Source organism: Molothrus aeneus, chromosome 4, assembly GCF_037042795.1.
Source record: "Molothrus aeneus isolate 106 chromosome 4, BPBGC_Maene_1.0, whole genome shotgun sequence".
Lineage (NCBI taxonomy): Eukaryota > Metazoa > Chordata > Aves > Passeriformes > Icteridae > Molothrus > Molothrus aeneus.
Window position 1 is genome coordinate 61,149,462 of NC_089649.1, and position 25,631 is coordinate 61,175,092.

The following is a 25,631-nucleotide window of genomic DNA, read 5'->3' on the forward strand; positions in this document are numbered from 1 at the left end:
ATTTCTGAACACATTTAATTGTAGATCTTTACTCTTCTAGGAGGATAACTAAGCTGTTCTAGTCTAAAAGAGAAAACATCTCCATAAAACTACCTATGATGCGAAGTATCTTGATTTAAAACCAGATTTACCTTTTCATTAATTTTCTTCATTAACTCCTCAGCCTCTTCATTTGCAGCTCGTGCTTTTTGGCATTGAGCCTCCATTGTCTTCCTAGTTTCCAGATTACATTCAGCTGTTAAAGCCACCATCTTCCTTTCGTACTCCTCTTGAATCTCTTCCTCCATTGCAAGAAACTGCTTTTTGAGAACTGAACTGATTTTCTTCTCCACATGAGGAAAGAGGCTGTGATTTAAGACCATGTTCTTCAACATCACAGCAATCGCCTCCTTACAGATCTGTGTTCGACTGGCCTCCAGATCCGCATCCGCCCGTGTCAGGCTGGCAACCTCCAAACTGTGCAAAGGTAATCAGGACTGTTAGAAATCCCAGATTATGGGAAATTTCTGTCAGAAAACAAGATCCTGGTATCTAGAGCATTCAATCTCTAGATTGCATCTAGAGTCACTCAACACTGGGTAATGAAACAGCAGTCACAGATGTGCAAGGATATCACAGTATATCTGAGTTTATTAATCATGACAGTGATCATTCATTAAACAACAGGGTGAGTCAACTTATACTACAGCAACTTTAAGTATGTCCACACTTGTCTTTCCAATTCAGACAGAAGAAGAAAAATCTTTTCTTTACTAATACTCAAAACACTACCTTAGATAAAAGCCAATAGAAATGTCTGACACCTCCCTCCAAAATCAACTTGCTATCTCTGTTGGGAAGCAGATCAAATGGTCACCTGAATAGACTATAAAATTTACTGACTGTAAAATAGTTCTAAACTCACTGACCCATCTAGATTGATACATCACTGTTTCATATTCTTGGCTGGTGTAGTCCCTTCTCTGCAGGGAAGAGGAGAGAGTTTCAATTTCATGCTAATACAAATAAAATAGCTGGTATCTGTCTCTCATGAACATTAATAGAGTTCTAGAAAAGAGGTTAAAACCATATAGAAATACAAGAGCTCTTAGAAAATGCAATATGTTACATATAAATACATTCTCATTTATGTGTAGAGTTAAATTGGAATTATAATTATTCTAATTTCATATACAATGTAACTACTCTAAATTCTACACCTGAACTCAATTCCACACTGGATGCTCCTGCATGTCAAATTACATGAATACACAACACTGTATACTTCTGTTTGTGGACCACATATACACAAATTTCTTTGTGACCTAAAAACATAGTTCAGGGGCTTAAACCCATTTTTTTTTTTGGCTTACACTAAATTATTTGTCTAATTATTCTGCAGAAAAATCTCAGAATAAATTTCAAATCCATAGCCAAGAGCTTGGTAAGACTTGCAAGAGAGTGGAACAATACACTCAATCATATAAATGAAGATATGCAAATCTAGAAACACTGGTTTTTGGTCAAACTTTCCTTATGAAAGCAAATAAAGTTTAATTAAAAGTAAACAACTGACATATCATCACTGCCTCCCTGACAGCACAAGAGATGTATTCTCCCCATCCTGAAATTGGTGGGGTGGAGATGTTTTCTCACAATGACTCAAATACTTGAAGTATTTGGGAGACTGGCTTTGAAATGTAATCATCTACCACAGATGATTTCCTGTTGCAATTTCTCCACACCACAGGAACACACTGGTGATGGCTGCCCTCATCATGGCAATCTGCTGCAAGGCTGGCTGGTTGGCTGCAGCTGCTAAGCCTCCTCCATTTTACCCCCTCTTCCTTCCATACAGGAACAGAAATTCCTGCAATCGAAGTACCATGAGCCTGAAACATTTCTCACAGTAATCTGAAGATCCTGTAAGAGCTAATATTTGCTATAATATCCCCAAGGCAACACAAGCATCCAGCTTCTCTGTCCTGTCTACAGATGGACACTGCAGCTGGAGGCACATGGCTTTCTTGGGGAACAGTCATCTACACTCATGGTAAAGTACCTCAGGGCACTGATTCCTGGGCAGAGTCCTTCTTGCTCCAGGAAAGAGGGCAAGTGATGGCAGGATCAAGGTATGAAGATGTGTGTTTGCTCCTAAGTAATTTTTCTTACAGTTTCAGGACTTCTGCTGACACAGCCAGCTATTATCAAGCTGTTTTTGACAACTTGAAAAAAAAAAAAAGAGTTGTGTAAATGCACTTAAACAAAAACAAGGAATCAGAGAATGGGAGCTTTTTGCTATACTATTTCTCTAATGACTGTGAGGCAGTGGTAGGAGGCTTTCCTTCATAGATTCACAAATTCATTACTAGCCTGTAAAATCCAAGCCACCAGATTTATTTTTCTTTTTTACTTCCTGCTTTAAGTTCAGCAGCTCTAATTGAAGCATATCTGTCTTCTGTGAGAAACATCCTGACTTTCAAGCATCCCCTAACAAAGAACTCAACATTTTAATCAATTGTTCCACTAGGTAATTTCTCCAAAGAATGCCTCATCCTCAGAATTTTATTAGTTACAACTTTCAACTCTCTTTGTTTGCCAGAACAACAAGTTCCTTAGTCATTATTTTTCTGTTCTTCAAGCATGCAATGATAGATGGCTGCCCCAGCACCCTCTAACCCTTTCTTACTGAGATGTGAAAGACTGAATTCCTCACCTCTCCTTGGAAAGTAACACTTCACAGCTCTACCACATTATTACATAGTTCAAAACACATAATTTATTCCTTATCACAAATACAGGAGTTTTTTAAAGCATGCCTCAAAGAAGATTAAAGCTATTCCTCACCCATCTCCCTATTACTTTTCCACTCTTCATCAGTGATCCCAAGAATGAAAACCAAAATGAAGCACCATCAGAACATTTACTATTCTTTCCCTCAGTCTTCCCAGAGCATTTCTTCCTACTTGCTGCAAGTCATTACAGACTCAACCTGATTCCATTTCCAGCAAGATTCCCATGCTCCTTTTCACCCTCAGGGAGAACTACAGTACCCCAGTAACTCCACATGATGCAAAATGCAGGAGGAGCAATGGTAAGAATCACCTGATGCTGCTGTGTCAGCAAGTGAATAATGAGGCTCCTGGGATCTCAGGTGTATTTAACCTGCAACTCACACTCTTCATTTCCCTGACAGCACATTGGTGAAGAAGGCAACGGAAGAGAAGTTTATGAACCATTCCACCAAACAAAGGGTATCAGCAGAGAGAAAAGTCATTACAATCCATAGCTCTCCCAGGTCACATCTTTGAAGACAGCACCCACACCATCACCTTTTGACAGTGGCAGCTGAAGAAAGGTTGTGGCCGTAAAAACATGAAAGCTCCCTTCCATCTGGTGTACTCTGCTTCTGGTCTGTGAGCTTCATACAGCAGCCAGCAGAAATGAGACAAGCTCATCACACAGATCAGAAAACTTGCTTCAAGCTCTTTACTCAACACAGAGAGGTTGAGGGCACCCCTAGCATGCTGCTTCATACCAACAGTCAGTAAAACAGGAATCCTGTACATATAATAAACTGAATGCTTTCATTTGGTTTCATTCAAGTCCCTCAGAAGAACAATGTTTACAATCAACCAGATTAAACATTTCACATAACATAGGGAAAAAAAAATTCTAGCCAGACACTCTGTCTCCTCCAGCCAAGGTACATTTAATAATTTGCTTTAAATGCTCTGCACTCTGCTTGCCACAGTAATTGATGTTTAAAAGGTCTTGCCTCACTTCCTGAGCATATTCAGCATCACAGAAACATGAAAGCTAATGAAGTACAGCTAGCTGATGGCAACCTATTGATGAAAAGGTTGAAAGCTTTTGTTGGACAAAGCATGCAGAGACCGGTAACACAAAAGGGTAGGGGCAGGAAAGCTGAACTGACACATAGAAAATGAAAACTTCAAACAGCAAGTGTAAAGCTTTTTCACTCACTTGAAGAGAAAGAGGTTTTAAAAATCTGTTAGAGAGATCTGGAAGGGGAGAATCCCAGACGCCAAACAGAGAGAAGCAGAAAGAGTTCCTGAGCAAGTGATGTCCTCCACAGACCTAATGAAAGAATACAGGAAAGCAGCTGAGGTCAGGAAACCAAATATAGTAAATTCAAAAAAAGACAGACCAAAACACAACACACTACAAAAAACTGAAACCTCTCATTAACGACCAAGTATTTGTGTCTTTAATTCTTATTATTCAAATTACAGGCCCACAGAGAGAATTATTGAACAGGAGAACTTAGAGCTGCTGAATGTAAGAGCCCTAAAATTAACTATTGGCTTTCAAACACATTTTTAAAACTAATTCTGAATTTATAGTTAAGAAACTACTATAATGCAACTTTCTGAAGTCTAAAAGGAAGAGAAGCATTAAACAAATTCCCCTTCGATGACATTTTCTCATCTAAAGAGAAAAGCCTGTCATTCTCAGAAGGCTCATCTCTCCTCTGCCAATGCCAGCTAATTAGTACCACACGTATTACAAAAGTATCCAGAGGAGACTGGAGCCCTGTGGTAGCTGTTTCTGTAAAAGTACTGCTTCAAATACACAAGGCCTCTGAAAAGCTTCTAATAAAGTAATTTAGAGCCATTAGTGGACACTTTGTCTCCACTGTTTCCAGTTCAGCAGTGACTCAGAGCCCCAAGGCACAGCAGCCGCACCAACTCCGGATGGAGAGGAGAATGGAAAGAGGGAAGGACAAACAGACAGACAAGCACCCCAGCCCAGGGGCATCCACTGTTATAGACAGAGCAGCACATGTGCTGTACCCATGGGCACAGTGATGGTGGGATAGCTGCAGTGAGGAAAGAAATGGGAGGACAACATCGAGACATTATGATCCATGTTGCCTTGTCACACTTCAGAGGAGTGAAGATGGAGAAAGTCAGACAAGAGGAATCACAAAGAAACAGTTCCTGCAGTGCTGGCTTTAGTCACAGTAAATAAAGAAAGTAATTTGAGAGTAATGGGCATTAGAGGTCTTCAAAAGCTGTTGATGGGATGTTTCACAAATTATCCATTTATTGATGGATTAGTAATATAGTATCAGTAAGCTGGGCTGTCTTTTAGTTTTTTTGTCTGTTTAGGTTGTTGTTGTGTTTTGTTGGTGGTTCTTTAAAGAATGTCAATGGGACTCCTCTGTGCAGCCCCGTACCTTCCTCCCTTCAACACCTCCCTCCTTTTTTCCTTCCTTTGCATTCCATGCTCTTCTGCTGGGCCCAGTCTCAACAGAGGCTGTAAACAGGGCTTCAGGGCTGGGATTTACACAGCTGCAGCACAACAGGGCACAAACCCCTGCAGGAGATTCAAACTGCACTAAAGGAGAAGCAGAGGCAATGGCATGAGGTCTGAACACCCACCCACAGCTACGGACTGCCCAAATCCAAATTCTTCTGGCACTGCTGTGCCAGAGTGGGATGTGTTGCATTTCCCTGGTCCCTGTCTGCTGCCAGGCTGTGTTAGCACAGGTCTGAAGGATATTCTGTCATACACCAGTAGCTGTACTGGCCTGCAGCCAGCTCTGAACTGGGGGAGTTCATCCATCAGTCCTGCGGCACTTACACAGCCAAGCATGAACTCAGCACAGCTCCTGCAGCAGCCTTACAGAGAATACAAACATCAGATCAGTAAAAAGAATTGCTAAGAAAGGTACATGAGCACTATCTAAGGATTATTTTACATGGGTGAGTCACAGGTTAAGTTTAGCTTTCCAGAAGTCAGAATGCTGACAAGACCAAAACCAGGATTCCTGATATACAGCCAAGAAATAATAATTAAATAAAAACTGGAAAAAGATGAAAAATTGAGCTGAGAGACCAGAAGCTCTTCAGAAAACAAAGGTACCTGAAAACCTGATAGAAAGTCTAAGCATTAGATCTGGCAGCAGTTTCACCTATCAAATTCCTTTAATTCTCCACAGCAATATAAAGAGAGTATTTCAATTCTTGCAATTATCTGTTTAGAAAATATTTTTAAAATACAGCATTTAAGAGACTGAGAACCTCTGCATTGCTTGCAGAAAATAAGAAATATGAATATGACAAACTGGTGATCTTCAGAAAATCAATTTAAAAAATACATCTACCTATAATACTGCTGCTGCAACACAGTTCAGAAAATAGTTATTTCACTCTTTTGCTCAGAAAAGATACTATACAAAAAGAGTGTGTGAAAGACTCCAATTCTGCTTCTGCTGAAGTCATTCACACATTTCACCACTGACTTCAAAAACACCAACTTCAGCCTAGATACTCACAAAGTAATAAATAAGTATTATTGCTATATGCATTATGCATTAATGCCTGAGGAGCTTCCAGCTCTGCTATGATTTCCTCAGATTCTTCTGATCTACCCATGCAGCATGAGTATTCAGATGACAGAAATAGCAGGACATAGCAATCTTCATTAAAAATTATATGGAATAAAGCATTAGGAACAGCACAACTCTCAAAAGAAGACTCTTCTCGATGAGATAAATTGTTCCAGGTAGACAGCAGAAATGACCCTTATAATTCCAAACACTTTATAGTTAGCCAATACCAAGGAAAAGTGGCATTTTTAAGATGAAGAAAGATATGTATTTATCAATTTTAAATTACTTGCTTTCTTCAGCTCCCCAGTCTTACAGGCTCCTATCATATATTAAGCATTGATATCTGATAAAAAAAATATGGTTTACACACTTGTGAAGTTTCTAGCAGCATTCATAACACAGAACCACAAATGCAGGGTTTGGAGTTCATATTGTGAGCATTCACTGCATCTTACATCAACATGATTACTATTTCGTCATATTTCCGCATTGTACACATTTCACAAAAAGAGTACTGAATATGCTCTCCCTTCAAAAATTCTAAAACTTTTAATTACATTCTTTCCAAGTTATGAAAAACAGAAATTTAGCTCCTAATTTTTTTTTGTACTAACTATGCAACTATTTCTCACCATTTTCTATGTAGGAATAGTCAAGTCTAGGTGCTATGACAACATGATCATTAATTCCTCATCCCTGGCAGTGTTCAAAGCCAGGCTGGATAAGGTCTTGAGCAACCTGGTCTGGTGGGAGGTGCCCTTGCTTATGGTGGGGGGGTTGGGACTAGAGGATCTCTAAGGTCACTTCCAATCCCTTAAGATTCTATGATTCTGTAATTCTTACTTTCCATTAAAATTCAGGGTTGAAAAAAATAGAACATTTGCTCCATAGCAAATCAAACTGGCACGTACAGCAAGAAATTTAGATTTTAAAACAAAAAGTGAACTTCTAAGATTGCGGTAAATTGCTTTTATTTTTCTATCAAGGCTTTTTGGATACAATTTAATCCTGTTCTCTAGTACACTGGCCTCAGTGTGCTCTACCACAGGAAAAATCAGCTGCAATATACACATATTACTTACTCATTTACTAAAATAATTGGCAGTATGTATTGTGTACCAGCAAGCAGGTTCAAATTCAGGTAAAGCTTTAACAAGCTCAAGGAAGCACAGCTTACAAAATGAAGATTCAAAAGAAAAGGTGTAGTACTGAAAGTCCATTTAAAGAAACCAAATTCCCTTTAACACATCTGTATCTTTTGAGAGTATGAGAATGGTCAAGCTCCATCACACTGGACACAAACCCAAATTTCTCAGCTTTCTTTAAATTCTCCTGCAGACATACAGCAAAAGAGACCCACAACATTTTTGAGCATGATCTTCTAGTGCGCATGTCAAATATCCAAATCATATAGCTTCCCCTCATTAGTACTCACTGCCCAGAAGCCAATAGTCAGTAATACACACAGCAAGGAACCTACTGAGAATAAAAGCCAAGCTATTTTGCTGCAATAATAAACATCAAGGAGATGAGTTATTAAGACAAAATTCACAGAATGAGTAACCAAGAAGCTTCCTTATGAAACATTAAAAGTATGTTTTGCTCTCTAGCCAATCCTCCTGACACTGCAAACTGTCTACACTCCAAAGCTGTCCCTGTCCATAAATATTGAACACATGCTCCTGATGTATCTCCCAAACAATTTGGCACTGTCATTTCTTAGAAGACAGAAGAGCTTTATGTTGCAAAGAAGAAAACAACACGTGGCTCTTACTTTTCAGAGTATTTTTCTCATTTGTATCTGAAAGACCAGAATGATTCCAACCATGAGAGTGCAATGAAAGGATGCTATCAATTATGCTGGCAAGCTTGTATGTGTGTCACACAGACAAAAATGAAACATACCTGCACCAAAACACACAGAAAGAATTACCAAGCTAGCATACAAGCAAGATGATGTTGGTTGGCTGAAAATACCTATCATCTTTCAATCATCTTTCATAGCAGGAATCACTAACTCTGGATACCTTTGTGGTCTATCTACTATCCTCACCCTGGAAAAGGAAAAGATAGCTTAGGAGGTAAAGCAGGTTAGTGAGTGTTGACTAATGGGCATCTACTTTATTCACTGCAATACTCCACCTCTTTAGAGGTAAACAAAATAGAAACTGAGGAAGGAAAAGGAAGCAAGAGACATATGCACTAACTTTATAAAAACAGTAAAAAACTTCAGCCCCTGGACACGTATTCAAACAAGGTCACAAATCCTGTTTTATAAACATAAACCTTTAGAAAGGTCTGCAAGAATATTTACCTTTTTAAATCCATTATGTATCTGAAAATAGTCCAGCAATGTTTTTCAACCTAGCTACATATTAACTATCCCTGAAATAAATTAATGCTAAAGTGATATTTAAAAAAATCTTTGATTCTGTTCTTCTTAATATTCACAAAATTATTTTCAGGATAAGCCCTCTCAAAGCCTGAGCTGCTATACAGTTATAAAAGCAAGGACCAATGTGCAATTTATAGAGATAAGTTCCCAATTATCAGGGAAGGCAGAAAATAATAATGCTGTTAGTTACCCTTCAAGAAAGAAAACTCCATCCATGGTTCTGTAACTTTTCAGCTTCTACAGATTTTATAGTTGCAGAATACTGCCTTTAACCTCACTTATCAGGAGGTAATGATAAGACTGCATAAACAACATTTGCTCATCCTCACACAAGACCTTTTATAAAAATTCAACTGAAGAACAGATGACCTTTAGCAGTGGCATGTTTCTGTCAAAAAGCCTTTCAACAATACCAGGAGTGTTTCTTTGCTCTAGCAAGTGGTCCCTGCAATCACAGGTACACGGTATCTTTCTGGCAGCACCACAAACTGTCACACCTTAGACTCTGATCCAGCTGTTTTCAAAATACACTGCTCAACAGTAATGCTGGCACTCAGCAGGGGCTCTCTTTTCTAGGACAAAAGCCACCCTTTTGAAAGCAGAATGTGTTAAGCAATAGTAGAATACTGTGTTTCAGTATTTTCTTGCACACGCACACCAAGAAGTTTCCTTTCACATAGTGAACCACAGAGCAACAAAGCAGGGTGTTTATTTGGATTGGAAAACTTGCATGTCTAAGGCCTAGATGGTGTTGTGACTTCTACAAGTGAATCAATATGAAATATAATGACTCTCCCTTCCCATAGATGATTGTCTAAAACAGTTCAAAAACCTAAGGTAGTTCAGTAATATGCATAAACAAACACTATAAAAAAACCAAAGAGGAGATACTCAAAACATATTCAAAGGTTTGGCTGATGATAAAATAATAAATGTGATGTACTAGCAGTGAATTCTTACTCTTCCAAAGCCTGATGCATGCTCCCAGGTTCTTCCAAGGACAGAATATCAATGATTTGGTCATTCATAATTGTATCTTCACTAAAGAGATCACCTGAATTAAATTGAGAATGCTCCAGTTTGTGATTTGGGCTGAGATCAGGTTGTATCTCCTAAAAAAAAGAAAAAAAAAAAGGGAGAAAAAGTAGCAAACTTTAGATTATTAAAAAAATGTCTAATGAGTGTCTGATCTAATTTTATTGCTGTTTTAACACAAGGTGAGAAAGTTTCTACTAATCATCATACTGTAAATCCGCAAAGGGTAGAAAGAGGTTGTGCAATTCAGATATGTATCTGAAATCAAATATGCTACTTTTATCTCAGACTGATCTTTTTTAGTATATATCTGATCTGGAATACAGATTAAGAAATGGAGAACACAGAACACTTGTGAAAGTCATCCAGGAAGTTGCCTTCCACTTCAAGCTTTCTAGGTAATTAAAAAAAAATTGCCATGGTATACAAATTACATATGGCAACATTACAGTATTATTACTGTACACAAACAGTAAGCAACATGGAAAAATGAATCCTATCCATGATGGAAGTGACTCAGTTCACAGAGACTTCAGGCTGAGGGCTAATAATATTGTGTAAAAACTCCACTATAAATATCTGATGCTAGAGCAAGCTGGACCTTTTTTACTCATTCATTATCACTATTTCTTTTGTAAACAGAAACAAGTCACATCCTTTTCATTTAAAGAGATTAATTTTTCAGACTAAAATAAGTAAAAGTTACTGATGGTGTAATTTTCAACAGCAGAAAGGCTGCAAGTGATTTGTGAGCTACTCTGGTCAGTCCAGAGGGATGAGAGATCCACCACCCTTTTGGCAGACAAGGGGTTCAAAGCTCTCAGCACACCTCTCTTAGGACTGCTCCAATCAATGTAATAGTCTCACTAAGGTCTCTAGCTCCTTCCCAATGAAGTTGTTATACTTTACATAAATACAAAAATAATAGTAGGAATGGTTGCAATTGCACCAACTTGATTAATATCTATCAGATTCTGTATTTTCTCTGGTGCAATATATAGTGAAATACTTAAAAATGGCACAGAACAGTGAAAATACTTCACCCTCAATCCCATCTGTCTTGCTTAATCACTGAAGATATTATTGCACATTCAAGAAACTAAGACCAAAACTCAAATCCCAATTACTGATAATCAGAAAAAAAATTTGCACCAAAGTTGCTGTGTTCAAAATAAGTTGTCTACTCCCTTGGCAACTTCTTATAACCCAGAAGACATCCTGCTTCTTATTCTGAGGGATGGAGGGGAGGAAGAGAGAAATAAGGAAAGAAATGAACAGGCAAAGGGTAATCCCTCTCTGATGTAGAGCAAACATCCAGGTACTGACAGCAGCTTTTTTTGATCAGGGTATCATTCTTACACTCACCTCTAAACCTGATTGCACTAAAGTTTAGAGGATGCAGAGATTACATTACCTGTGAGCCAAATTCATCACTTGGTGGCTTCTTTTTCATCTTCAAAAACTCTTCAGACAATCTTAGCAAGTTATATCATCACATATGATCAGTGAAAAAAATTAAATAACCTACCCTGATAGACAGTACAACTCACCTGGTTTTTACTACAGCAACTCCATTTTAATATTTGGGTTCGGTAAATGATGAAAACAACAGCACATGTCAACACAAGGGAAATGAAAAAAGCAATGAAGAATGCTGAAGCACTGATAGCATGGCTGTATAAAATCTGAAATTAAAAGATCATTTAATTAAAATGTTATTTTTATTACATATAAAGATCAGATCATAACTGCAATTCAAAGACTAACTGTAAGCAAACAGCAAATTATTTTTAAATGGCTTCACACAACTTCAGGATTTCTTAGTTCTATATTATTACTACATCTTGATGAATATTTTCAAACAAGTATGTATTTTCAATAGGTTTCCAATTCAAGCAAGAGAACCCCACAGACAATTTTTTGCTTTGACTTTTGGGTACCTTGTACTTAATACCCTATTTTCCAAAGCTGCCACTCTCCTATGAAGTCTCATTGAAATTTCTGGCATTTGATGTTGCTCATAGGCTCTGCAAAGTCAGTTAGATGTTGGCTACTTAATTAATGGCCCAATCTGTGTGCAACCTTGCAGCTTCTGCATTAGCCTGAGTCAGAAAAGGCTTGCAGAACTATGAGCCTCAAACAACTTTTTAGACCTTTCACTTTAGTTCTTAACTTAATCTTTAAATGGAATTGCATTAAAAATTAATTTTTACTTCATGCTCTATGTAGCAAAAGTTAATTCAGTGTTTGTTTAGTTCTATGAGATCTTTCAATGAAAAACATAGCACAGCTATTAGTCTAATGTTTCACCACTGATCAGTCTGCTGGGGCTAGGAAGTGTAAATAATTAACATGCTTCTTGCAAGATAGGTTTGGTTTTTTCTTGGAACAGAAACCTGACAGCATTCCATAGAGTCAATGGTAATTCTGCATAGGAAGTTATATTCAAGCATGGCCCACAATTTGAAAATAATTTATTGCATTTGACACCTCTGTCACATCAGGACTCTGACTGAGATCCCTCCACCTTCAGGGAACAGGAGATGCCAGAGCAAATACTCAGGAAAAAAAAAGCTGCTTTGAAACCACTTCATCATTTTGTCTGAACCCACTTACATTTGTTTAATTTCCATGCACTCTGAAATTCAAGGATCTCTCTAGGCTTCTGGGGAAAGCAAGGATCTGGTGAGGCTATGGATTCAGTGAAGCTGGAAAGAAGCTGCTTTTCTTTTGGTGAAGAAAAAGCACTGGCTATGACTGTGTGCTTTCTAAGGAAGTGGTGAGACCCATGGGGGGACAGTCACTCTGCATGAGGGCAGGCAGTTTCGTCTGTGCTTTCATATTTAAAGAAAATGGGCTCTGGAAGGACAGTCCATGTCACTGGGGGGCTGTCAGTCCAAGCAGAACACAGAGGTGCTTAATGCCATCTGAAAGCACCACAGCAGATGGTGCAGGAAAGGTGCCAGAGCCCTGGCTCAAGTCAAGCCCAGTGTTGGCCCTGCAGATCATCCTTCAAACCATGGACACATCAGCAGGCCTGAAAAGCCATTCCTGAAGCCAACCTCTAAAGCCATCCCAGCAGTGGGAAGAGCCATTACAGGCCCAAGAACTGATATGCTGCCACTGCTTCGCATGATGCTGAGGGAAGCAAGCCTCATAAAAATCAGTGTAAAGGAATTATTATCATCTCTCTCATGCAACAGGCTTAGATGGGAGAGCTTCCCTTTCCACCAGTGTCCCATTCAGCATCAAAGGTCCCCCAGCCAAGGGCAGAGGCACAATGTACTGACAGGCCCTGAAGCGCTGTGGGGTGACATCTAGCACGGACACTCAGATGAGCAATACTCCTATTTTTTTCATAACCAAAAAAATTACCTTGTTCCAGGCAACCAAGCACTTTTCTTCCAGTGCACAGAAGAGAAAGGGTTTGTAAAACTTTAAAGGACAGCAAAGTATCTAAGTGTTCAAACAAATCATGTGAAAGCTGATGGGACCAATGTAGCATGACACTGTCATTACTGCGTAATTAATTCTTCACTTGTCATTCAAATACTGCCCACTTAGTCACATATGTGCCTTGGCTTTAACACATCCATGAACAAATTTATTTTTAATAAATAAATTTGAGATTGAGAGCATTTATGACAACTGACAATATGAATGAAATAAAATATATCACACCTTCTCCAGCTAATCCTAATTTCCTTGCACAAACTAGTTTCATTCCAAAACACCTTATGCTTGGCCACAGCTCAAAGTCAAATATTATGCATGTGAAACATGATGTGTAAAATAATTTCTAAGCTTTATTTTTCAAAAATTTATGGTATTTTCCACACATCTTTACCACACATTTTAGTTACCATGTCTTTTGATTTACTAAGTTCAAATGCAGCTGAGCTAATTTTACCTCCCTATGGAACAGCTCACAAGAACTTTTTGAGGTCTAACTATCAAGTTCAAATTGGAAAAAAATAATAAGCACAGTAAAAAGGTTTTATGTATAATAACAGATTGCAGAAATTTTCATGATCAGTTGAGACCAATGTAGCTTACAGTCCCGGCTTAAGACATCAGCAACTGCTGGAAATCAATTCACACCAAATTTTACAAAAAACATTCATGAGGCTATTTTTCTAACCCAGTCAGCTACCTCATGGTTAACACCTCTAAGAGTTTCCAAAAAATAGATTTATGGCAAGTCCATTTGTAATTCTTAGCTATACAAACATCCAGTCCTTTAAAATATTACTAGATCTTTATCCAGGGACTATGAGTTCTCTAGCTTATGGATAGTTTTAGTTCATATCATGTTTAATCATGGCTTTCAATTTAACAGAATAGGCACCTGATCTTCAATTACAAGAAAGCCATGTCTGGACATGTCATCTAGTACAATAATAAAAGCTGAGAAGGCAGAGATCCCAGCAGAAGAGAATACTGGAACAAGAGGCCCCCGTACCTAATGTCTAAACAGATTACTTATTCTAAAGGCAGAAAGAAACTCATGGGACAGGTCCATGGAAGGAATGAGTCGTCTAGTCCTCAGGACCTATTCAGGCAAGCCCTATCCACATGCACATCCATGGCAAAAATGTTCTGTGGTGAAACAAACTGTTTGCTGCTGCCTGAACACAAATAATCTCAGTACTCTTGGTACCATCATATTGCAAAGGTCCCATACCTTCTTGGTGAGTTCTCATGGGCAGCTCCTTGCAGCACTGACTCTTTCTTCTTCACAGCACAGCCAACAAACTCCTAGTCCCTCCTCACTCACCTAACCCACTCTTTTGTAGCACTCGTGTTGTTATTGGACACAGCTGTGGCCTATCAAGGGCAGGGCTGTTCATAATCTTTGGTGATTGGTACAGCTGCAGCTCCTCAGGTGTGAGATTACCTTCTGCACTATCTTTATTTTCTTACATTCTATCCCTCCACATACTCTGGCCAACCAAACCACAGCTTCTTTAAAAACAACCCCTTGCAACAGCAGCCTGTCAAACTAATGAGAGGCTGGGGGAAAGAAACAAGTCTGGGAAAGGGATTACTCTAGCAATGAAACTGATGGATGAAGTAGAGAGTTTTTTAATAAAAAAATTATCTAAAAGAATAATAGTGCTGCAATGTAATTTTGAAGGTTTATTTGCCTGTTAAAAACTACATTTCAGAATACTTCAGAAGCCAAGAACAGGAAGTCATACTGAAGAATGACTAGTTAAAAAAGTAAAGGAAGCAGAAACTATGCCACTCTTTCCACAGTTTTATTTGTCAGGCTTGAGTACGAGCATCATACAGAAACCTTTCCTCAATGGGTGGAGGACACTTTTACCCTTTTGGAAAAACAAAAAGCTTTCTCATGGTGGCTAGGCACAGCAGCAGGTGAGCATAATCCTCATCACCATTTCCTATGCCTGGACAATTCCTCAAATGAAAGGACATGGCAAGGAGCATAATGGCATTTTTAGATTTTCTGTACTAAATATTGCTGGTTTAAGACAAAAAAAAACCCTTATGTTGAGTCTTGCTTTCTTCGTCTTAAAATCTGAGATGGCAGAACCTGTGTATGATTACTAGCCAATAGCTGAGTGATGAGACACAGGCACACATGTACATCCTTTGCTCCTAGGATTTACTTTAGATTGTCCAGAAATATAAGCAGGAGAGTCAATGTAATACCAAATCATAGAATTTACCTTGGTCTTCTCTTCTTCCGTTATGGTAAGTGATGCTGCCAATGATACGAGATGTGTTTTATTCTGAGAGAGATATAAAAAATTACCTGTATTAAAAAAAAACAAGCAGAATCCAGTGGCAAATAGCCTAGAGTCTCTAGAAAAACCTCTCCTTAGAAGATTAGCTATACTTCTCATTAAGCTTAAAGCTGAAATAAATCTGATAGGAAAATGCAGTGTACTTAGGGGTAACACTAAAAGACATGGAAGCAGCTGCTCTGTGGGATACACTCTCCATATCCCAATGCACAATATATTACATTTTTCTTTGCCTATAAAATCTGGGTTGACTGAGAACGCACAGAACAGGAGCCACAGTCAGTACAAAAATCTCTACTTTTACCGTGCCATGCCCTGTTTTTTTAAGTTTTCCTCTCCACCACTCTAGTACCACTCCCATACACATGGAACACCTTTTCCTCCAAAACCAAGGAGAAAGGCAACTGAAATGAAAGTACATCTGCAGGTTATAATTACATGTAATTATGAAAACCACAGAAAAATCATCAAGCCATATTTAAGAACTGAAAAATTTTACTTTGGCAGAAACCACTTGTCCTGTCTCCTACTCAAAGCCAGGCTAATTCCAGCATTAGAACCAGTTGTTTCAGAGCCTGATGCAACAGGGTTCTCAAAATCAGCAAAGATGGAGATTTGTCAGCTTCTCTGAAAAATCTTTCAAACACAGAAAACTCTTATACTAAAAGGTGTCTTATGAGCAATGAGGTTTTTCCATGGCTGCAACTTGTTTTTCAGTTAAAATAAACTATTTTATTATAAAAATATGGCAAAAATTTCAATCTCTCTGAGACTTCAAGAATACACATATAAGTATGTGGGACACTTATTTCCAGGACAGATCAATAAACTGGAGAGAAATATGAAAAGTATAAAGAAAGGCTACAAGACAACACACAAAAATACTTTACTTAAGGAGGTCTAGGACTTCTTAAGCTATGAAGAATAATTAATGCATTTATAAATTCATGGTAAACAATCAGAGAGCCTAAGAGTTTCATTTCATTACATGATGGCCTCATTGTTTAGGCAGGCAAGAACCACCCTGGAGACTGACTTTTCTACAAAACTTGTGAAGAGCAGAATAAAACTGTGAATAAAATACCTGTGATGAACTCCTGAAAGTTAGCTTTGCAGGCAGTGTCAAGACCCTGCCATGCCACATTTCTTCTGCATCAAGAAGTGCAGAGTAGTTGATGGCAAAGTGTTCTCCACCTATTAAAACAGAGATATGGAGAGATCTGCTTTCTTCAATGAAAATTTCTCAAAGATCCCTGGGGAAGGCTTGGGACAGCACTGGAGCTTCTCCTTTCTGACACAGCAGATGCCACACATCCAGAGTAGACAGTTCATGGTCATCTGAGCTCAGCAACATCTTTCATATCTATCTACTGCCTCTAAGAATTCAAACAAATTCAGCCCAGGATCTGGAAACTGCATTACATGATGCCCTGACCTACCCAAACACATTTTTTTTTTGATACCAAAAGTCACATGAGATTATTTTAAAATATATTTATTACAAAATGGACTGCCTACATTTTAACTACTACTTTGTTGATTCTCCCCTTATTGAAACCAAAGAGAAATCTGACAGAATTCAGGTGAATTTTCATTCACAATGCACTGAAGCATGGAAAAATTATTATGGCCAACATTGAGCATTGAGTACAGAGGCCAGTGTAGATGGAGCCTTTCTGCCCAGCACCTGTAGCAAGGTATGGGCTGACTTCAGGATTAATATAGTAATGACCAAACCTCAAACTATGAAGAAATCTCGTCTGCTGGATTTTTTTCCACTTCAGTATTTTTCACACTGATTTGTCTGAAAAGCTGGCTTCAAGTCCAGATTCAGTAATTACAAATAAATTATGTAGCAGCTCCAACTTGGCTTACTATGATCAGATATGAAAGCCATTTTTCTATTCTTTTTCAGGGATAATTCTTTCCAGGAAATCTCTGTGGAAAGCCATCAATTCCTTCACATTTCGAAAAAGACCAGTCCTGCAATCAGTGCTCAAACTGCTGTTAACAGAAACGGAGTTTGGGTATCCAATTGCAATCAGACAGCAGCCCCAGGTCTATTTATTTCCCTTTTCTACATGGAAATCTTTCACTATAAAACTATCATACCAGAGACACTTCCATCATAAACAGGAATCAGTGAACACTTCTGAAGCCCCTGGAGAAATGTCGTGATTCCCAAAAGCAAGCTGCTAATTTTCTACATGCTTGTGATTAGGAAAAATGAGATGAAGAAATCAAGAAAGATAAAATTTAATGCACGTGCACTGATTAAACTGCCACCAATCAGAAAAGGAACAAACTGACTTCACAACTGGAAGAGGATTATTTCTCTATTACTTGCTTTGACTTCATAATTTGTTCAGTTTGGAGAGACCCATAGTGAGAAGAGCTGCCTTATTTCTGGTGAATCATCTTCCCTGTTTGTATGGCCTTTTACAATTCCAATGCACCTCAATACCTGAGCAAGCTGAGCTGCTACACTTGTCTGAAAATGCCTCAAAAATATGATTAAAATGCCTTTTGCAGAAATTTTTAAAAATACCCCAAATTAACAAATACAAATGTGAAAGATTCTCTTTCATTTTTGATGGCAACTTTTACAAAGTAAAGGAGGCTCAGTTCTGTGCCTGGAAGACTGGAAGCAGTTCAAAGGTGGGAGTCAAAATAGCTAACAGTGAGCTGACAGAATTGGAAACTGCAGCCTAAAACCTTTCCCAGACTTTTTCACCTGTATTAATTGATAATCAAATAATTTACACCACTATAATTAATTAAATAAATAAATAAATAAATAAATAAATACTGTGATTTTAACAGATGTACTCTGACATATTTTATGAGGGGTATTTTACTGCAGATTTTGTTACCTTGCAAGAAACTTTTCCTGTAAATCTGTATGCCATTTCTGGTCTTATTCCCACTGGTTTTTTGAACATGTAGACCAGTGATATTGTCCATGATGATAAGATCTGTGATGTTTGTTGAGAGCAATGTGTTGGTGTTATTAATCACAAGTGTAATGTATGCAGTTTGAGGGTCATGTTCAACATCCACCTGAAATCAGAAACATTACTATTAATGGTGCAAGACAGCTGTATGTGCATCTTAACAGTAAAATTCATAGCCTTGATTACAAATAAAACTTCATTATATGTGCAAAGTTATTTTTGAAGGTATTCTGAGTGATCTGCAAATGAAACTACACTCAGTTTGATCTCACATTCCCAGTGAGATTTTAATCTTTGGTATGTCAAGCTGTTGCTTGGAGACAGTGGCAGAAAGCCAGAAGGTGGAAACTCAGCTCATACAGGACCAGAAGCGTAATCAAATTCTGAATATCCCCATAATAACTTCATACAACACAAAACTGGATCATAACTTTATAACCAGAGTTTGGAAAATTCTTAAATTTGTACCTTTGTACCACAAGGATGTTTCTTTTGCAAGCTTCCTCACTGCACAGTATTTCTCTCCATGCAGTTTTGGTCTCTATTTTCCTTTCTTTGACACCAACCCCATTCTCTGAAGGACACTGGCTGTCTTGACTTGCCCTTCCCAGGGGAGGGCAGATGGAGCCCCCAGTGAACTTGGGAGTCCATGGCTCTGCTTCCAATTAGCAGTGATGGTCATACACTAATCACCAATCTCTAGCAACATGCACTCATGTGATTTATTTATTCCATTAGGCCCTTAAGTCTCATTGAGCAATTATACCCTCTAAATGAAATTATTCAGAGTTGCTTACTGACCTCTCACCTTCCAAACTGCCTTCCTCTGTAACTCATATTAAACTAGAATTGTCTAAATCTTTATAGGATCTACAGTAACATGGCGATCTATAGTATATTCACCATGATTTATGAGGTTTCAAATAATAACACTAAATTAACAGTCTTTAAACCGACAGAATTATGATTCAGGCCAAACCTTTCTCTTTTTAGATCTCCCTTTTAAGGAAATGTCTACATTGTATCTGGACACCAGCAAATATAAAATAATAAAGCAGTCCTTGTGAAAAATGAGTTCTAAAAACATGGATTGTGGTAGACTTCATGGTATCCAGAGTTCACCCTATTGAACCATAGGGTTCAATACATGCAGCTATGGTCTCATTGTGCACTGATCTCTGCATTTCATACTAATTCAGCATAGAACCAGATGACAGTTTTAGAAATTAAGGGACAAAATTCCCAACTATTTATTGTACTAGAAGCTGCAGGCAATGTATAAAAATGTATGTATTAATGCATGTACAAAATGCATGTATGTATTAATGCATGTATAAAAGCAGACAGTTATCTGTCTGAGGAAACCATTGCCAATATCACATGCTTGTATATCATGAGTTATACCCCAACTTCTGAGAGTTAAAAACATCAAGTGTTAAAAATGTGTTATATTTTGGTCAGAGTTTGGTTTCTGAACTGGCATGATGTAGTCAAAATGCCTTTCAATATTTCATGTGCAATCACAAAAGCTAGATACCTGCTTTAAAAAGCAAAATCAAAACGAAACAAGAAAAAAGTCTCAAAACCCCATTTCTCATTAATAATAAATCCATGTTTTTCATTCCTTATTTTTGACTGGTCATCAGACTTCAGCTCAATTGCAAAGGAGTTGGAAGAATTTGGATTTTTTCCCCTGAAATCAGCAGATGAGAATCAAGCAACAGGTATGGTTTGCCTGCTCCTAGAAAGAACTCTACACAGTGCTGCCACTGTGATCAGTGACCACTGGTTATCTTTTTTAAATTGCTCCTCTAATTTCCCTGAAGATGTTTTTTCTTGCTTTTGGAGCAGATGGTTAGGCTGCCAGGCACCTACAGGAACCAAATCCAATGGCAGCCACTGATGATGCATAAGCACCTACTCTATTTTCTCTCTGCTGCTGAAGTGTCCCATGTGTGTCATCAAGAGATCTCACACCAGGTACCTGGGAGAGTGAAGGAACCAGAGCAAGAGCATGGACATGACAGGAGGAAAGAGAGAAGGAAAGAATTGCCACAGAAATTGAAAGGAATGGAGGATCCTTGTTAGGAGTAAGTTAGAGCAACTAGAAACAGGAAAGAAAGGAGAAAAAAAGATTACAGAATCATTGATAATCTCCAATGCACGAATGCTTAGGAGATTAAGAAACAAGACAAGCAAAAGTGTTAGAAGGCAAGCAATTAAATTGAAAGATTTATTTCAGCTCTGCTAAGGATTATTGTCACTGTGTAGTACTGTTATAGAAAAGTTCACGTCATACTATGGAATGAAGCTCTTGAAGAAACACATTTCTGGATTTCTGGAAAGAAGGAAGACAGTGGGTGCTGGAAGCACTGGTAAAATTTAAACACCTCAGTTTCAACAAGGCTATTTCTATGTTAAGATGTTGGAAAAATTCTGACTCAAAGAAGCAAACATGAGACACCTCCATGCTCTGAGGAGTGACTGATTGCAGGAGGAGGAAAATGTGCAAAATGCACTTTTTTCTATTTAAAACAGCTAAAGAGCACCATATGGCCAGTATGTCTCTTAGCATGAAAGCATTTGTTCATTCAAAATAGGACTGAAGCAGAAGACAATATAAGCCAAGGAAAATTAAATGTGAACTGGATTTGCAGGTGGAAGACAATTACATATAATTGTACAGTTTTCAGTAATTTACAACTAATAGCACTACAGAAGTATTTTCTGATAAAGACAACATCTACAACAGATTACCTTTAATCTCCTAAAGCAGTTATTTTGCAGTTTTAATGAGCCTGTGTGAGGCTGTGTTGAACACAGCAAAAAAACAACATGGGACTGGTTTCAAAGTCTGTTCTGAGAGGCTTTGGTATAAAAACTGGGGATCCACAGATAGAAAAGCAGAAGATTCTGTGTTACTACTTTTATGTCTGAAATGCTTACTATTCAGCCTCATTAATCATGATTTGCTGCCATTTCAAAAACAACATTAGAGGTAATTAGCACCATGAGATGTGATGCATATTCATTCTTCTCTACACAGCTGATCTGGTGAAGGTTATAAAGTCACCTCTTCTGTACTGGTTACTGAATCCTCTACCCTCAGGCACCATTTCAGTGGCTGAGTTCAGCTTGATCCTAAAGTTGGATGTGTTCTCTCTCTCCAGGAGACAGCTAAGTGGAACTGACTGTAATTAAATAATAAAAATTCATACCTGCTTCATCAAGTGCAAAGAAAGGGAAAATAAAGGGAAAAAAAAGGAAAAATAACAGTCTAGTAAAAATAAAATGGGAAGTTAAAAAAAATTCCTTATCTTTGCTCCTTACAAGCATTTACACAAGTCAAATGAAACCTTGTTTCATTAAATATTGTGCTTCAGGTGAGTCCCACTGAATACTCAGACATGACACAATAGATTTGCTATGATTGTGTGTTAGGATGGCCAAACACACAATGGGTAACACAGGGGTCAGTGCTTCATCCTTCAAAAGAAGTCCACACTTGACCCAGGTAGGGCACCCATGGCTGGGCCAGGGGAATATCTCAGAAGGTTTATCTCATCTTGTAAAATTTGTCTCTATCTCTACCCAGCCTCTTGTCTGATTACTTGGGAGTTCATTGGGATTTGCCCATTTGCAGTTTTAGAAATTGACAGTCAGGTTTTTACTTCATTTTACCACAATCCAAAATGCCCTGAAGCCTGAGATTTCACTGACTTCTGTTTTGAATCAACACTGCAAAAACAGTGCCTCTCAGAGAGTGGGACCATTGTAGCATTAAAATGCACATACTGCCAAAAACTCAGCATGGGAACGTGCAGTCTTCCACTTTTTAAAGGTCATTTGGGCACAAACTTCCTACCAACAAGAGAAATGTAAGAAAACTTACCATGCCACATTTCTGAAGAGTTATTCCAAATTCAGAAGACACTGATATATTGGACACATCTTCAGGCTATGGAGGAAGGGGAAAAATCTACATAGTGTATGAAAACACAATTCACAAACTTCAGCAACAAGTTAAATTATATAAATAAATAATTTAAAAAACAATTAGAGGTACCAATTGGCTTCAAATTTAGGAGTTTTATTATCCCAACAGTTTAATCCTTTTTCTAGTCCAAATGTCTAAAAACTACTTATTCCCACAAGTAATTATTAGAATCTTATTGATATTTTCATCTTTTGACTATCACAATTCAAAAAAAAAAACCACACTTTGCACAAAGTTCATCAGACTATACAGCTTCTTTTCATTTCTTAATATAAGAATTTACACAGCAATCACACAGCTGTACCTGTCACAGGAATTCTTTGGAAATCCCAAAACTAGTTGGTGTTGCTGAAGTCACATCAAATGAAGACAACCATCTGAGACAGAACTAATGTACTAACTGGATAGTAAATTCCCAATATTCAGTTTTACAGAATTGCTCCAACCCTGCCAAACACTGAAACTGGCAAAGCATCTGTTACTGACCGGGAGGTGGCTGAGGTCAGACTCCCGTTTGAACAGCACCTTCTTGGTCCAGGAGGGGATCAGGGCAAACAGCGAATGGCTCCAGGGGCTGTCCGAGGCTGCCGAGCTCAGCACCTGGGCAGGGGCTCTGCTGGCCTGAATGGCCTCAGGTGAGGGCACTGCTGAAAACCAAAGCAACATCCAGCATTAGAGCTCAGGCTGGGTCCTGCATGGCAGCCACTTGGTGCAGAGGCCAGCCAGGGAGAGGGCTCAGGCCACCAATGCTCTGTGTGCAGGCAGAGCCAGATATTCTCTCTAAAGGCACTCAAAATCATGACAAGCAACAGAGACTGAGGCCAGCCAAGAAACAGAGATGGGATTTGTCCTGCAAAACCCAGCAGGAGTCAGAACAAAACTCTGAACAAAGTTCCTCCCCAAGGAACTCCCATATACCCCACAGAAAACGTCCTGCCATTTAAATCTAAAGCATTTAATGCATGAATTAAAAGGTTCAAGCCTTAAATCAACTGTTAATATTTTCAACACAAAGAAACTTTCAGCAAAGCATAAAGAATTCAAATAATCCACAGTGTGAGGGGCATCAGTGCTCAAGATGTTCTGCTTTAAAAATGCAGTCTTCCAATTAAGCATTGACCTTGCCAATACACATTCAGAACTGAAATACTTCTCACTTGAAGAGGGGTCTCAGTTGAAATGCCATCAAATCAAATGCTCATAAATTTAGTAATAAGCAATATAAATGCTAGCTTATACTCTTAAATTTTTATGAAAGGTTAGTCAGTGATATTACACAAAGTAACAGGCATAGTTTTGAAGTCATATCACTTTGAACTGTGAAAGTAAAAGCACTTATGACATTAATAAAAGAAGCTTATACTAAAAATAAATAATTTAATATGTTAAATTGCCAAAAGGTAAAGCGGCTGAATTAAGATAAATATGTTATGAAAATTTAAAATGATAGCTGGTTATCTGTTCAAAGAAGTTATTTTTTTCATTTTTTGCTTAATATTATTCTCATTTATTACTTATTTTTAAATCAATTTTCAGGGCTATACATTAAAATGAACACAAACTCCCATTAAAAAGGCAAGTAATTTTTTGAAATGACTTTTCTATGAAAAAGTCTATTACATATTAATAAAATATGAAAAGCTGAAGACACTAAAATCTCATCAATATGAGTAGCAGCAGTTTTTCTGAAAAGCCACTGCTCTGTAAGAAGAACAACATAGGGAAATACAATTAGTTGCAAATAGAAAAGCAAGGACAGAGCATTCAGAACTGGACCCTTAAAAGGGGCCTTAAAGCATTAATGCACATGAATCACTAAAAATAATTCTCTTAACAGAATGAATGAGATGCAATCCTGTTGCTTACAAAACCCACATGGACACGCACTTGGGAAGTCTCCTTGTCTTCCCAATGTTTGTTTGGAAGGGAGTAGCATATACTTGACAAAATGTGATTGTGTAGGCCAGGGAAAGTTGGTGTCTATATTTTATGACCAGATTTAATTCACTTTTCTAAATTTTACTTAAGTATTTAAACCATTGTTAAACAACATGACAGACACAGACTAATTTAGGAAGTGTAAAAACAACATGGCAAACTCGGTGAGAACAGGAACATGTAGAATTATAACAAATGTCCACATATCTTTGGGGTTGGAATTTTTTCAAGACAGTCATGCATGGCTTATTTCAATTTCAAGACAAAGCAATACTGCAAATCACTCAGAATGAAACCAGTGCTGAATTTTCAGTGCAGTACAAATCTGCTAAATACCAATTTGAACTCACCTAGCCATGAGACTCCCCAGCAGATCCAAATATACTGTATCTCACCTCCAGTGGCTTTAAACCTGTTTCTGACTACTGAATCAAGCCTCTCTGCAGTTTTGTATAAATATATTCATACACTGAAAAAGATTAATTTTATGTATGCTATGTCTCTCATACATTAATGCAACTGTGGCCCCATTCCTATAAAGGTGGGGCACCAATTCTCCTTTTTGTTTTCTTTACAGTAAACAGGAACCCTGAATGAACTTCTTTGTAGGGCTCTGTAAGTCAGAAGTCAATATGACAAAATGTATGAACTCTGTTGAGCAACTACTACCTTTAAAGTTCTTCTTGTCTAGCAGATCATTTCCTTCTGAATTTGGGATGAGGGCAGTCAGCCAACAAGAAGTGTGCTATTGCTTCATAGGGTATCTTTTGACCTTGTGTCCTGTGTAGTATAACATCTCCATGAGCACACCCAGCTGCACTCTACATGTGACAGCAAAGCCTGACACTCTCCCTCTAAGGAGTATCAAATCCACAGTAACCAATTTAATTAACTGATCATGCTCCCTGACTGGGAATGAATCTCTGTATTACTAATTACACAGCTGAGTCTGTTTTCAAGCCGTGCTTTGTCACCACTTACAATCCCAAGAGAATGTTCCCAACTCCCAGCAGAAGTCTCCAGGCATGGTATGTGGCTGCTCCATCATCAGTCACTGAAGTAGTTGAACTTTTTATGTTAAGCAGTCTCCACACTGATGATGATGACAAGGATGTTTCTGCAAATCCACTTGTATATTCCCAGTGGAAGGTTTTGCTTAAACAGATTCAACCAGTATGATGCATGTCCATACAGCAAGTTG

The 25,631-nt window shown here is 38.1% G+C and overlaps 1 protein-coding gene across 1 annotated transcript in view; it reads right to left on the bottom strand.

Moving 5' to 3' along the window:
• Positions 1–25,631, bottom strand: part of EVC2 (EvC ciliary complex subunit 2) — a 59,938-nt gene that overhangs the window by 27,446 nt on the left and 6,861 nt on the right. The window contains exons 3-10 of the mRNA XM_066548621.1: positions 22,979–23,139; positions 22,388–22,453; positions 18,415–18,601; positions 16,626–16,735; positions 15,464–15,526; positions 11,321–11,455; positions 9,696–9,847; positions 132–456 (exon numbers count right to left, since the gene is read on the bottom strand). Coding sequence (XP_066404718.1) covers positions 132–456; positions 9,696–9,847; positions 11,321–11,455; positions 15,464–15,526; positions 16,626–16,735; positions 18,415–18,601; positions 22,388–22,453; positions 22,979–23,139 — 1,199 coding nt within the window. The remainder of the gene's footprint in view (positions 1–131; positions 457–9,695; positions 9,848–11,320; positions 11,456–15,463; positions 15,527–16,625; positions 16,736–18,414; positions 18,602–22,387; positions 22,454–22,978; positions 23,140–25,631) is intronic.